This window comes from Physella acuta, unplaced genomic scaffold, assembly GCF_028476545.2.
Source record: "Physella acuta isolate Inbredline_101_S28 unplaced genomic scaffold, ASM2847654v3 ptg000398l, whole genome shotgun sequence".
Classification (NCBI taxonomy): Eukaryota; Metazoa; Mollusca; class Gastropoda; family Physidae; genus Physella; species Physella acuta.
This window is the reverse complement of record NW_026731917.1, coordinates 76,033-92,230: the sequence shown is the minus strand read 5'-3', so window position 1 is coordinate 92,230 and position 16,198 is coordinate 76,033. Positions and strand designations below refer to the sequence as shown.

Here is a 16,198-nt window from a genome sequence, read left to right as displayed (position 1 = left end):
CTAGAGATTTTGCTTTCATTACCCAATTCATTCATGACAAATGTCACGGCGAAAGGAGTTCTTATAGGTCCACTCTATTCTATATCAATGGCATATGGACAATATGGTATAAACTATATATATATATAGTGTATATTTATGCGTGTTACAGTTTGCCCAATTATGATAGTTTAAGTTAAAATTATGATTTATTGGATAATTAAAAACAAAAGTTCCAAAAATAAGCGAATCTTGGTTGTTTTTCAATCTCAATGCTAAAGAGTCGATTATTTACAAGGTCACTTATACCAACTACAATGGCTGCACCTGTTCGTCAAGCTATTCAGAAAGGAGGTAATCATTTCACACATATATATATATATATATCTAGATCTAGACCTAGATAAACTATTTCAGAATGATTCTTCTATTTGTATTCGCATTTATTAAAAAAGGGGTAGATCTCTAGATCTATGTGACACTGTGTTGTACCAGTATCCGAATTGGGGGTAATCTATCGTTTTGGGTACGTAAAATCGCCCGCGATTTGTAATGTGAAAAACAGGTGACTCCTTAAATTTTAATAATTATTTCACATTTTGAGGAGAATTTATGTTTTAAAAAATTCAAAAATGTTTCCTTGATTCATTTATGTACCTGTTTTTAAACAATTGAATTAAAACTTTTCCGTAATAAATGAAGACTAGCGATGTTTCCAACAGATGCAACCATGCTCATTTACTATAGCAGCCATCTTGTCTAAGTTTTATTTTTATAAGCTTTTAGCGCCAGATTCAGGGGGAAGTCACTCTATTTTACAAATGGCTGCTGTTTATATAGCAAATCTTGCTCTCAGACACTGCTGTTTAAAGTTAATTTCTGGCCTATATCGATATATTTAGCCATTAATTTAGGTTTATTATTCATTTATCTATAATATTTGACACAAAAGTATGACAACATACTTCTATTAAAGCCTTGACAATGAGGTAACGTTTTCGTACATAAATAGCCGCGGGCGATTTTACGTACCCAAAACGATAGATTACCGAATTGGGTAAACCTCCATTTTAGCGTATTTTATTCTCCATTGCTTGTTTACCTCCAGTTGAGCGTATTTTATTATAACAACCGAAACACACCAAAACATTAGGAAAACACGATTTATTATTTGTATTGTATTTTTGTTTTCACAAATGAATAAAATGAATGTTTAAAAAACACGACTTGTTTATTTGTATTGTATTTTTGTTTTAAATAATGAATAAAAAACAACAAAGAGGCTGACTGAAGTGCTTTGTTCGTTGGTTACAAAAAAAGAGATGCACACTTTGTAAAATTAAGTGTTCCAATTTCAACTAAACTGAATAAAAGTATTAAAAGGCACAATAATGCTGCTAAAAGTGGGCCGGGGGGGTGGAATTTGGTGAGGGATGGCTTGGAGTGTTAGAGAAAGTGTGACAACTCACGTCATTTTAAAAAAAAAATGTTAGAGGTCGTCCATAAATGACGTCACACTAGTAGGGGGAGGGGCAGAGGCGTAGCGTGGTTGACACCATTTAGGGGGGGGGGGGTGACACCAAGGCAAAAAATAGCAAAATATATAGAGAAAAATGATAATTCCACTTAATTAAGTGATTAATACGAGTGTTAAATAGTCTTTTAAGAGGTGCAAATCGAAAGTTGAGTTTGTCCCCGGGAAGGGTCGCTACGCCTCTGGGGAGGAGGGGGTCCGTAATTTTGTGACGGTGTGTGTTGAGGGGACGGGGGGTTCAGATGGTGCTACGTCATTTGGGGGGGGGGTCTTGCTTTTTGTGACGACACGCTTTTTTTACGATTTTTACCTCCCCCTCCCCTCCTTTACACGTCGTCACAAAAAGCCAGACCCCCCCTAAAATGATGTCACACCACAGCCTACACCCCCCCCCCCCCCCCTAAAAATTTTTGTTGAATTTTTCTTAAAACATCGATAATTTTTCCAAAAGCTTGTCAGAACTCTGTCAACAGAGTATTTTGATCAATTCCTATTACAATTTATTAAAACCGTTTTCTAAAACGCGAAATAACGGCTAAAACTCATTTTTCTAACATTGCTTTTTTTTATAATGCAAAAAAGTGACGTCACACCAGCTGAAACCCCACCCCCTCCCTACACACCGTCACAAAATTGCGGACCCCCTCTCCCTTACGAGTGTGACGTCATTTATGGACGACCCCACGTCAATTTTTTTTAAAGCCAAAAATTTACTCATACAAAAAATCATACTTGATAGGCCTACATATATCAAAATATTTGGAAGGTAGTAGAATTACTATGAATTTAAATAACATACAACTCTATAGTAAAAATATTTTTTTCAGTTTTGGCAAAATTGTCAAACAAAAAAACACAGAGTTTGTAGGCCTTCATTTATTGCATAAATACAAAAAATATAATACAGAATAATTAACAGTGTATCTGTTTCACCATGAGACAAATGCCTTTTTAAAAAAAATACAATACAAATAAACAAGGCGTGTTTTTTAAATATTCATTTTTATTCATTTGCTAAAACAAAAATACAATACAAAAAATAAATCGTGTTTTCCTAATGTTTTGGTGTGTTTCGGTTGTTATAATAAAATACGCTCAACTGGAGGTAAACAAGCAATGGAGAATAAAATACGCTAAAATGGAGGTTTACCTCCGAATTGATAATGAGTCATAATAATTAGGGAGGCTCACTAAATCTTAATTTTAATTTTTTATTTTTTTAACCAATACCAATAAAAGCTAGAGATATTTTTCTAACTAACTAGGCACTACATTTGATGATTTTAGCTCATTATGAACTAAAATACATGATTTTAATTATTGGTGCCATACAGCTTAGCTGTGAAAGATTTTTCCATGACAACCAGTCTGAGATCTGATTCCTAAAGTTGACCTGAAAACTACCTAGGAGGTTCGTAAGGATCATGTGTGGGGAGGGGGAAGTGGAGGTATGCTGCAATAAAACGAAATCGAAAGGATACTCGTAACTTGGTTATGTAATCTATTTACTATATTTTTAGCAAACGCCAAATGAATGAACCAAAAATAATCACGTATAAATGTTTAAAAATATATAGATCTAAACTTTTTAAAGGTATTCATTTTCACGTTTTATTCAGTCTTGATTAATCAGTGTAAATAGGAATGTTTAATTAGGACAATTATGCATAATAATACATAGATTGAGTTAACGGCGGAATCTAACCCTCCTCCCTTATCCAGCATGGAAGCTTTGTCTAGGCTGAGTTTTAAATATTAAAAAAAAGTATATAGGCATAATAAAAAATCTGTTTTTATTTTTAAAACTGTCGTTGCATTAAATTTCATCACATGTGAGCGAGAAATGCATTCCAAACATCGCCACTCATAGGCTGTGCGTAGTGACGGCTCACTCGCGTTGTTTTGTCAACGAGAGAAACATCGCCCGTCCGAAGCTAGATCCAGGTGGAGTTTTAATACTTAAATTTGTATCTAGAGCTGGTGTGTAGATCTAGATAGATCTATTTAAAGATTGTTAGGCTACGCCTATCACATTAACGTTGATCACTTGTGAGTGAAAAATTATGCAAATTCGTCACGAGCCCGCTTGCGTTCTTTCGTCACGCGAGCGTGTGCGCAAGTCCCTGTACTGTGTCAACTAGATCTAGATCTAAGAATGCAAACTTTTGTTTATGCAGGCTGTCCTCTAATATAATTATTATAATTTATTAGCCTAGCCCTTCTGGATCTAAATCATAATAATCAATTATATAAAAATGAAAGCAAATGAAAATAATATTAACTATAATTCGATCTAGTAGTAATTAGTAATAATAAAATCAAGTAATTAATTTAGCACCTAGACTTTTTCGAGATCGCGTTTCACCACGAGATCACAGGTTTACGGGCTTTTACAGAAATACCAACTAATTCCTATCTTACCGTGTTCAGATCGAAATACTTAATTAATTTGTCCAGCAATGTAAAAATCAAAATTGGAAAATATTCACTTAACGCTCGTCAACACAAACGTAGTAAAGAGTCGATAGAGCCACCTAGGCGAACGTCTGCCGCCCAATAGCGGTCACGTGGGTTATGGAATTTTTACTTCTGGTGGTGACCGTTTTGGAGAATTTTTTTTAAAATTAGCGCATGTAATATTCGATTTATTTTTACACAGACTGTTAAATCTAATATTGATGTACTTTCGGTTTCCGATTTACATCGTAGTTGCTAATATTTAAAAAGATCTACGAATGTTTGTCGGCACCACTTTTTGAGCTTCGGTCTTCATTATCCAAAGCAATTTATAGCGTTTCTCTGGCATATTTAGCACTGCCAACTATAGTTTGTTTACATTATGTGAAAAAACCGCAATTTTTCACGAGGTAAACATTTTAAAAACGAATTCCTATAAAGTCACTTGGGCAGACAAGAAAAATGTCCGAAACTAAGCGTCCGGTTTAGGACGCCATGTTGTTGTTACAGAGGCGTAGCGACCCTTCCCGGCGCCCGGGGACAAACTTTTCGATTAGCACCCCCCCTCGAGATTTTGATTTGCACGCCCCCCCCCCCCCCCCTCAAACTTTCGATTTGCACCCCCCCTTCGAGATTTTGATTTGCACCCCCCCTTCGAGATTTTGATTTGCACCCCCCTCAAACTTTCAATTTGCACCCCCCTCAACCTTTCAATTTATTTTTCCAACCCATTTTGGCGCCCCTAAGCGCGGCGCCCGGGGACATGTGTCCCCCCCCCCCCCCTCGCTACGCTACTGTGTTGTTAGCAACCAGAGACGCTTTCAAGTTAGTTATCCTTGCTATAATAAGTATGCATCAAATACTCTCACCAATACCAATCTGAAGGGTAGATCGATGTGTTTCGCGGGCTTTTATAGCCTTGTAAGATACCTATCATCACATGGCCAGGTAAAAGATCACTAATGATTCTCAATTAGCCTAATTACGCAGGAAATCAAGGCCAAATTGTGAGCCCATTTGAAATAATATACAACCCTTTTAGCGTCTATTGCGCATACTTCCGTACAGCATCCATCACAATAGCGATGACGTCACAATTAAAAATTACGTGCTTTCAGTGACCTTTTTTGGGCGCCGATTTCTTAAAATGGTTATAAAATAATTACAATATTTTTTCACTAAACGATCAGTCTAATAATAGCCTACCGTACAGTGCCATTTGGACACCTAACAGACCATTATTTAAAGTTTTTAAACAACTCAAACTATACCCATGTTTACGTTTGACCTACATTGTCAGAAGCAAATTTTTTTTTTTTTTTTCTGGCAAAAATAGCTTTGTCATCTTCAGATAGCTTAAAATACGCAAAAAAAAACGCCATTTTTCGCGTGATAATTATTTTTAATGTTACTGTTAAGGTGGTCTCTCGAACAAAGCTGAAAAAATTGCCCAATCGTAGGCCAAGGTGTGGTAGCCATGTTCTGGTTAGCAACCAAGGACGCTTTCGAGTTAGTGAGCCTCGCTAATAATAATGACTCAAGACTCAAAATGAGAATGGAGGCGAGCGAGTTGACGAGATTCCTTCCATAATGTTGTTGACATGGAAAAAAAAAACGTGCTTTTTAGATTTAGACCGTAAAAAAAAATAAAAACTTAAGCCTAAAATTAATTTAGAAATTTTATATTTTTAGAATAAATGCTATAAAAGTTGCAAATCCAGAGAACTTGAAAATAATTTGTTGAGTTTTTTAATAACAATGCAAATTTAAAACCCAATGACCTAGTTTTCTATTTTTAACTTACAATGTGTACAACAAAATCTATGACGGCCTATCCAATAACAGGATGCCATTGTTTATGTCGCCATTACACGTGAAAACCAAATTGTTTTTGCTTTTTTTTTAAATTTTTATTTAGTTACCGAAAATATTATAAACATCAAATAGGCCTACATCCAATCTTTAGTAAAGTCCGAAAAAAACCAGACAGGCAGGATTTTATAACCATATTAATTGTAACTACGCTGTGCATGATTTTTAAATGAATTTATACACCTCTCAAATACCTTTGAGACTTTTCTCGCTGGTGTCCATTTTGCCACCCACAATCCACAACAGCACAAAAGAAACAGTAGTCTAGAATAAGAATAGATGAGTAGACGTAAGTCGTAGATTCTAGATTTAGTCTAGATCTAGATCTCTAGACATTTTCATTTGTTTGATGAAAATGAATTTAATGACTTAATGATAGTTTCTAGAGTAAAGTGGCGTCTGCGGACAGACGTAGCAAAATAATCGGAACTCCCGATTTCCATTGTGAGTTCATTGAGCGCCACTCAGTAGCCGTTTCACATAGAAACAAACCGAAAGTACCATCTTACTCCGCATTCTTTCTAGTTTAATAACGTCTGATTCATTTTGTATTCATACGCATAGCATTGGATGTATTAACATTTTTAGTGGTGAGACTCTGTGTGGACACTAAGCGCACTTTTTTTACATTTTATTTTCTGTGCGGACACTTGCTCCTTATGCCGACAAGGCATATTTTGTTCATTTTGTTTCTATTTAAATGATTGAAATAAATATGTTACACACATAAATAGTGTTGGTGATAGTTTTATATATTAGGGCCTAATATATTGGAAAACAAAAAATATGAAGAAATATGAAATAAGTTTTAATTAAATTAAAGTGATGCCTGAAAGAAACTCAGGACCTGGTTGAGATTTTATTTCACTTTTTGCTTAGTAGACACGTTTGATGATCTAAAATATTTTTAAAACCTAAAAACATTACAAAAAACTAATAGATCTAGATTTAGACTTAAATTTAAATATAAATCTGGAGTATCAAGATTAGTTCAAAGCTCCTTTTTACTTGAAGTGTAAGAAATATACTCTGATTTTTCGTTAGTGTCCGCTAAAGGTTAACCCTAAAAAAATGTATATCCCTTATGCGGACACCCCAATTTTTCCTCTAAGATGGCTTAAATAACCTTAACTATGATATTTATAGCTTTCTATATATAAATATAAGCTATTTATAGTTAACCCAGTTAACTAAGCTGTGATTGGTTCAATTTATTCCTCTAATCCGGGGACTAGTGCTCTTCATCCGGGTGAGGTTCCCTACATAAAACGTCATACGTCGCAACTTAGAAAAATTCCAATTAATCTTCCTATTGAGCGAAATAGAAGAAATTGACCCAGATGTGTTTAAAAATGGACATGAGATGTGTTTAAAAATGGACATGCGTTGTGTTGTTTGCGGTAGTTTCGTATAAAACATTCATACAATTATTATTTAAGCGAAAAACAGCAAGGTGTCCACACAGGGGAAACTGTCCGCATACGGCACTTTACTCTAGATCTAGATTCATAGATTCTATTTAATGAAAAGTTCTGGGATTAGGACAGGATTTGAGGATTAGGCTAGGCCTACTAAAAATTAATGAAGTGACTGCGCGTCTCGCAAAGCGTGGCCCCTAAGGAATAGACTACATGTCTCGCAGGTTGGATTTGCCATCTTGTAATTGAAAATGCTTACTTTTTACTATTCCGTCACATGCTGTGTGGTTGAGTCAACAGTGTGCCAGCTGTAGACTGTAGTTCATAGACCCGGGTTAGCACGACTGGTAGTTTTTTTGTGTTATTTTTTACATTTTTTTTTTTTTCATGTTGAAAATATGACGTATGATTCTTTTTTTTTAATAAAATTTCCAAACAACGTCACTGGCGTGATTGATTGCTTGCATTACGTTTACTATATCGTGAGTGGAAAATCCCACCACGGCCCACGGTCGGCTAGTTCACTGAGTTCAGTAGGCCTAAAGCATACGTCATAGAATTAACACAAGTTCACGTGATCATCTGTCGGGCAGTCCTGATATCTGTTTTTTTTTAGATCGCGTGACACCTAAGGTAAAGATTAAGCGTAACGCGGAGCGAACAGCGCAAAGATGGCCTTACGCGTAACGCTGAGCGAACCGCGCAAATGCGGCCAAAAATTAAATTGATCGAACAAGTAAAAAGTATCAATCCATTTATGATTTATCAATTGTAAACTTATAAATTATAAAGTAAACTAGATTTAGAATCTAAAAAAATAAAATATCCAAGTCAAGGTAATATCACGATAAAGCGTCAGAAATTATCCGGTAATGTTTATTTTAATTAACATTCTGCCACTTGCTAAGTTGCTTTGCTATATCTAGATTAGATCTAGTACTTGGCATGTGACCTGCACACAAATCTACTTTTGTTTTATTTTAAATTATAATAAAATATATAGCAAAATCGGGATTTTTGCAAATCTCATTGTTTTACACCTCCCTGAGTCTGAAAAACATAGTTTTGCAATCTTGTCCATATGTCTGTGTTTGTGTATGTGTGTCTGTAAACATGATAACTTGAGTACCATTACAGCTAGGTTGATGAAACTTCATATATGAGTATTATATCAAATTTGTAGTTCTGTATCAACTTTTCAGCGATTTCCGGTGACCGTAAGTGGAACTTATACTGCTTTTAGTTTTTCAAAAGCCTATAACTTGAGTACTGTTTCAGATAGATAAATGAAATTTCACATTTAAGTAAACGATCTTCTGTCATATTTTGAGTAACTTCCATTGAACGGAAGTAGTAATTTACGCTATTTCCAATTTCTCAAAAAAAAAAACGAATGTGAATTTATAAAGTACTAATATTCCGCACTATTATACACAGATTGTTTGGCGTTCACTTGGTGCACAATTATTTTTTCTACGAGATTCTATTTTAAAAAGTTTAAGTAATTTAAAATGGATTAAAAATCATGTCTATACCCCGAGGTCCATCCCCCGTTGTGTTATATATGAATATTCGAGAAAGGGGAGATTACTCCGGGTTTTATTATGTTTTATGATTTGTACACAATCAGCATGTTATGCTTTTTAACTTGATAAAGGTAAAGTATACCAAGTTACAAAAACTACAATCTAACAATGAGTAGGCCTACTTTCAGTTAAAAAAATAAAACTAACAATCATCAATGAAGAAAGCGTACCTAATGCATTCTAATTTTAGGTATGACATAAAAAAGTCATAACTCTAGCCAAATGATTGGATTTTTGTGCTGCACAAATTTCTCATAAATCCGGAAAACTATTACCAGATAATTATGTGTGTAAAATGAAGGCTTTCAATCATGATTGACATAATTGAAGCAGTATTTAAGAGTTATTTGATTTGAAAGACAAGAATGCATAGAGCTAAAGCACTGCTTTAAAGACAAAGTACTGAGGTCAAAAGTACACAGGCAATCCTACATAAATAAAATTGACAATGGTAAATAGTAGGAAATTTTAATTAATAAAAAAATTAATTATGCATCCAATTAAGTCAAATTTGATGTCAGATTGCTTCAAGTTTGAAACAAATTGGTCAGTTAGAAGTGCTCAAAATTTTGCTAGGCAGTTTCACAGAAAGACAGAAAGATTGGGGAAGTGTGTTAAATAAAAGCTTGTAAAAATTACTAAAACGAGCAGAAAATTAGTACTTTTTAAAGGAAACATTATTGAATTTTAGGTAAGTTAATGAAACATCCAATTAAGTCACATTTTGTGTCAATTGCATTGTGATAGAGACCTGATGTGAAATGTTTTAAAGAAATCGACACTGTAGAAGTGGTCAAAATTTTGCTTGCAAGTTTCCATCCATCACAATTAACAGGGGAATCAGGTTAACTAAAACCTTGTATTTATTAAATTCTGAATGTTTTTGAGAAATCTGAGATTGAATACTAAGTAAAGAAACTTTTCTAGATATCTGAGTTCACTCATAAATGATAAATTAAATGTATATTAAATGTAAGATCTTATACTAATTTATAAAATTTGTCAGAAATTAATAGAAAACTACTAAAAATTACTTGTATAAAAAATTTCTTAAACCAAACTGAAATGGTTGTCAAGTTTACATACACACAGACAGAAGGATAAGATTGGTCAACCAAATACCTAGGAGTCACTTTTGACACTCTTCTTACCTGGAGGAGACAAATAGAAAACACACAAACTAAGGGGATCAAATGACTAAATCTAATGAGGAAACTGGCAGGAACAGACTGGGGAGCAAATCACCCCATCCTGAAAAAAACCTACACCAGCTATGTGAGACCTACGTTAGAATATGGTGCTTCGGCCTGGGGCTCAGCAGCTAAAACAAATATTAGCAAAATTGACAAGGTTGAGAACATTGGTTTGAGAATAATGACAGGAGCTATGAAAACAACGCCTATAAAAGCAATGGAAGAAATAGCCGCTCTTAGTTCAATAGAAGAAAGAAGAGAATCAGGCACTGGATAACCGTAATCTAAAACATAAACTTCAGAAGCCCAGCCCATCAAACAGACTTTAAAGAACAAGTTTTATTAAAGAAGCAAAAAATCTAAAAAAGAAATATGAAATAGAAAACATCATTCCAGAAAAAATCAAAACTCGAAACCTCTCCCAGCCGTGGATCTCTCACCATACTTTAACCACCAGTGACTCAATAGATACTATAGAAAAAAAATCTGACTACGATCAAGAAGAACTAAAGAAAATTACATATAAGCACATTAAGGATCAGTACCCCAGCAATACCTGGATTAGAGTATTTACAGATGGCTCAGCTGAAGATGCCACAAAAAAATGGCGGGGCTGAAGTCCTTATTGAATGGCCAAATGGAGAAAGCTTAGAAAAGTCAATAGCCACAGGCAGCCTAGCCGACGATTTTAGAGTAGAGAAAGAAGCTTTAGAGCATGCAGAAACCCTCCTGTCAGAACACCCTGAATCTCCAAATCGTCAGATAGTATTTCTTACAGATGCTAAATCTGTCCTGCAGTCCCTAAAAAATCCACTTTCCTATATTAAATCACTCAGGACAGCCCTTAAAAGGCTACAAAATACCTGCAGCATGATTGTGCTGCAGTGGATCCCTGGCCACTGCCAGATACAGGGTAATGAGATCGCGGACCAGCTGGCAAAAATTGGGGGAAAGAAAAAACCAGAAATCTCGCTACATCTAAAAGAAATCAAAAGAATCATAAAAAACAAACAAACACAAATGTGGTCTGACACACACCCTCACTACAAAAAAGACAATGGATATTACTATTTGACACGAAACAAACAATGCATAATCTTTAGACTCAGAACAGGCTACAACAGACTAAAACAGCACATGCATAAAAAACTAAAAATTGGGTGTGGCGAAATATGCCCTTGTGGCAAGGCCCCGGAAAATACGGAGCACGTCCTTCAAGAATGTTCATTATATAGCCAGGGGCGATCCAAACACTGGCACCCGCTGATCTGGAGACCACAGTCCAGTTCATCCACGAAGTTGGGCTTGTTTAAATCCTCCATCATATACTTAATTAATAATTAAGAACGAAGAAAAAAGGAAGGTCAACTAAGTTTTTCTGCAGGATTACAATAGTTCCTCTATACTTTGTTTATTAGAAAATAAAAATACAATTTAATTTGAAAATTTTATCTGTTAAGATTAGAGTACTACAAATTAACAGAAAGTGGGGTTTTTAGAAGATGCATCACAGAGTTCCTGTAATAAAATAGAAATGTAGCCTTAACTGCAAAAAATAGTCCAGTGGTGGAACGTTTGTCTTACCCAAATTTATAAATTTGTTACCTAGTCTCAAGTCTCTAAGCCTGTCTTTCCCACCAAAATGTTAACCCCATCCCACCCATATCCATACTTGGTTGTGTGAAGGACTAATGGGGAAAAAAGTAATACTAACTGGACAAGCTGTGGACAACAGGAGAGATATACTTGATTCTTATCTTGTTTAAAACTGATTTATGCAATTAGTTTGTGAGACTAGGATTATTTTACTGATTCAGTGTAATATTATTTTCTCAGTTGATAGGACGAGTCTTGGGTACAAGATCAGAAGATGGTGCTATTATAAATCTTATTTTCCAGAGCTAGGTAAGTTTGCTAATTTTAATATTAGAATTTTCATTAGCTGTATTTTAAAAAATGGTTTCACTTCTAAGCATGCCACTAGTGCTTCTCTACACACATTTTAAAAAATCATCATCACAAAACAGAAATAATTAACAATGTGTGACCAGATCTCATTGTGTTCTTAATAAAACTGAATATGGTTATATAGGCCTACATATTTTAAAGAAATAGTTACTTCTGGTAAATTGTATTAGAATTTAGATGCTGTAAAACAGTTTTAACACTTTAAGGTACAATGTTAACATTTTTATTTCATTACAGGGCTCCGCAAAGATGACATTATTGTTGAAAGTCCAGAAACTGGTCACATCATAAAAGAGGCACTGAGGAGAATACCAAAAGAAGAATTTGATGCCCGTAACTTTCGTATCTTGAGAGCCAGCCAGCTGTCAATGACAAAAACAACTTTACCCCGTAATCAGTGGACAGTTTATGAAGAGGTTTGTTTTGTTGCATTTTCCTTGCTGAAGTTCCAAGTTTTACTGCTCTGTTTAGTGTTTATTGACTTCATTTTAGCCAGCTTCAATTGTATTATTATAGATGATTTTTATGCATAGCCTATTGTAAATTATATAGTTTCAAGTAAGTATTATTTAGTAAAATTAAGCAGTGATAATTCTGCAATCCCAAAAACTCAGCCTACACATGGTTTGTGTCAGTATACTTTGGGTTAGCTGAAAATTGTAGTAAAAAGACATTTTAACAAAAATTCTTGTTTTATTTTTCCAATTTTCTTTCTAGGATGAACCTTACCTCCAGCCACATATAGATGAAGTTTTGCGAGAGATGAAGGAGAGAAAACATTGGGATTCTGTTTAATAGTTTTGTTTACAAATGCTCTAATTGCATGCTACATTATTTAGAATAATTCAATAAAAACTGTTTTTATAAAAGAGATGTAGTATTGTATTCAAATGTTTACAGTGAATGTCACTAAAGCAATGCAAAGTATGGAATGATGCTTAATTTGATTAAAGATGCTCATTAAAGACATTTTACTTGTTTTAGTAATGTTAGATTATGCAAAGTATATAGTATGATTTTAATTGCCGATAGTGAACAAGCTATAACGTCCAAAATTCATTGCACTGATAAAAACAATATTGTTTCTATAATCAAGGTAAAAAATGAGTATAATCAGAGTAATACCATTTTAGTATTTCAAATTTGAACCATTTTGCTGCTCAATAGGAATGACTTTCTTGTTAATGCAATTCTTGTACATCAAGAGAGGTTTGATATTTTAAATAATAATCACCAAAGCCTACAACAAATAAGTAGATGTGTGATTTGATTACCTAAAGTAAGATTTTCAAGATTTATGCTTTTTAGTAAGCTGTTACTGTTACATTTTCAGAATATAAAAGGCTTTGTTCATCAATATCAATTTAGTATTTTTACATTTCAAAGTTAACTTTTATATTATTCTTTAATTTGTTTTGATTTTCATTACTAAATTTGTAATAATTTTTAAATGAAAGACAGTCACACATCTTCACCCCCCCCCCCCCCCACACACACACACAAAATAGCAGTTGAATTTATCTTTAAACGGATATTTTTTTCCAAAATCTTGTCTGAACTCTGTCAACATAGAGTATTTTATTTAAATCAATTCCTATTACAATTTATTAAAACAGTTTTCTAAAACGCGAAATAATGACTTAAGTTTAAACTCGTTAAACTTACATACATTGTTTTTTTTAATATAAATCTGACCCCCCCCCCCTCATCACACCATCACAACATTACGGACCCCCCCCCCCTCTCCCACCATACACGTGTGACGCCATTTATAAACAACCAAGGGAATGATGAACACATAAGCCAAGAAGAGTTACGGGGAGTGGGAAACATTCTTGAAGTCGGTACTATTAATATAAAAAGAAATCGGTGCTGTAGAAGTGGTCGAAATTTAGCTTGCAGTATATTACAAAAATTGATTTTTGGCAGGATTATGTCTACTACCCCTATATGCTTACTCGGGTGTGGGGGAGGATGCTTTAGATGTCACTCCCTGGACCTAATGGTTTGCTATCAGATGGAAATTGAGGATTATAGCCAACATTAATTTATGTTTTTGGACTAGAAGTACCGTAGTGTTCGATGGTAAGAGCTAAATTTTGTCTCAGACCAAGAGTAAGTCCACCAAAATGAAATGTCTGTAAATTTATTTGTCGTGTTGCTAGCATTGAAGGTACAGAACTTCTAACCTGTGAACAGTTTTTACGACAGAGTTATTTCCCTTGTTATCTAGATAAGAAAAAACGTATGCGCTTGTATTTAGTTTGTTAAAATATTCCGTTCTGAGAAATTTAAAAAAGGATCGTAGAATATTTCTTAAAGAAAAATAATTAAAATGTATTGTTTTTAGGAAGGAGTATTTATTAATTACTTCCTCCCCCCCATTCAAATTAGAAAAGTAGGACTACATCAGTCAGACAATTGAATTAAACTACTGGTAAAAAACTACATAACTTATAACTTTGATCTTTTAAAGAGGAACCTCCTTGACCAAGTTGGTGATTTAGCAATTTCTGTTGCTTTTTCTGTAGGTTTTTTATGATGCAGGGTTGCTTGACCACCGGCTTGGGACTTACTTTAGCCGAGTTATGTAACTTATACATAGTATGGGCCTACTGCTCTTATAAGTTATAAAATCAGTATCTATTTAACAACTTTTTAAAATCAAATTAATACAATTATTTATTAAATATATCGTTGAAACAATTGGTCATTAAATTTATCTTGAGACTTTGTCTTCAAAACATTTTCATTTCCCTTGGCGTTGTGCGGGGCTGTTGAAAAGTCAAACAAGAAACAGAAAGATAGACACTATTAATGGCTTCCCCCCCCCCCCCCCCCCCGAAGAGATGCCTGGAAGAAACACCGCAACTAGGCAACGCAATTGTAAAATTAATATAATGGGAAGTGTTTCTTTCAGACATTTTCTCGGGAGGAGGAGGGGGGGGGCAGATTTTGTTTTGTGATTTATTGTGCTTTACACTTGTGTTATGTCTTGTTGTGCTTTGTTATTTTTTTTATTTTTTTTTCGTTCACATTAGGATCAATTTGTTGTTAGATAGCTTTAGAATAGATTAGTGCTATAGTAAAAAAAAATTAGTCTACTATTGGTCTATTTCTTTAAAAGAAAATTAACATTATGCTCTTTCAACAAGTACGGGGCTAAGTATTCGAGATTCGATATGACCAACATGATTTATCCACGTCTAATTTGAGGCAGTTTTTGAGAAGAATCGCCATTTAAAGAAATATACACTTACTATATAATTCATTTTGCGTTGTTTATTAAAAAGTGTTAAGTTGAACCACCAGTATACAAAATGTTAAGTTTGTGGCCACCGTTAATTTAAACCACATTATTGCATCTTTCGATCACCATGAAACTTTGGGGGGGGGGGGGGGGGTCCCGGACATAAACCCCCTAGACAATAGCCCCCCCCCCCCCCCACCGATTAAGGTGCCCGGGTGAAGCACCATTCGATTACTAAAGCGCCCCGTCATGCCCCTGACACCTGGGCGGTCGCCTATGTGTGTTCTCAGACTATCTCACACGGAGAGCGATTAACGTACACTCAAGGCTTTCATACAGCACGCCCTGGGATGTCTGGGTAATAGTGTGGACAAATCCCCCCCCCCCCCCCCCCAACAACAACTATCAAAGAAATATACCGTCGGCTTTGTTTACATTTAAATAACTCAATTTTAGAAAAAAAAATAAGGTCACGCGTCTAAAAATACATGATTGGTAACACATTGATGAATGTTGCGTCATCATTTCTTCTGAGATCGCAGCGACGCGCTGGACGTGTACGTACGATAGTATTTTAATAAATATTTTTGTCTTGAAACTGATTAAAAGTGATACAGGATCACATTTGGTCCCAAAAAAAGCGAGTCTCAACTACAAGCCCTTGCTCGTCACATTTCGTTACTAAATGCACCGCCCTCCCCCACTCTACTCAACCATACGTCACGACGCCCGCATTAAAATTTGATGGGCAGAAAAATTGAGCGCAGGAAAGAATTTAGTTTCGAGTTATCTTCCCTGATCATATGAATTTTTCACCTGGCGCCTTGCTTGAACAGCTGGTTGCGACTTTTGTTAATTGCTTGTTTTCACTAGCTGTCTTTAATCTCTAGCGAATTATTAGCTGGGTCGAATGTCAAGACAAGATGCCTCTTAGTTTAGTG

General features: G+C 34.9%; 1 protein-coding gene across 1 annotated transcript; it reads left to right on the top strand.

The window, feature by feature from the left end:
- The first annotated feature begins 239 nt into the window (after window positions 1-239).
- Window positions 240-12,976, top strand: LOC131942284 (cytochrome b-c1 complex subunit 7). Its single transcript, XM_059302073.1, has 4 exons — window positions 240-333; window positions 11,876-11,944; window positions 12,245-12,423; window positions 12,725-12,976. Exons 1-4 carry the CDS (start codon window positions 252-254, stop codon window positions 12,800-12,802), a joined length of 408 nt encoding a protein of 135 aa, XP_059158056.1. The 5' UTR covers window positions 240-251; the 3' UTR covers window positions 12,803-12,976.
- Window positions 12,977-16,198: the final 3,222 nt, after the last annotated feature.

Bases quoted from the DNA above. Each gene is read 5' to 3' on its own strand.
- LOC131942284 (XM_059302073.1), top strand. From the start codon at position 252: ATGCTAAAGAGTCGATTATTTACAAGGTCACTTATACCAACTACAATG. The intron at 11,945-12,244 runs GTAAGTTTGCTA...ATTTCATTACAG, and splicing joins ATCTTATTTTCCAGAGCTAG to GGCTCCGCAAAGATGACATT. The intron at 12,424-12,724 runs GTTTGTTTTGTT...TTTTCTTTCTAG, and splicing joins AGTGGACAGTTTATGAAGAG to GATGAACCTTACCTCCAGCC.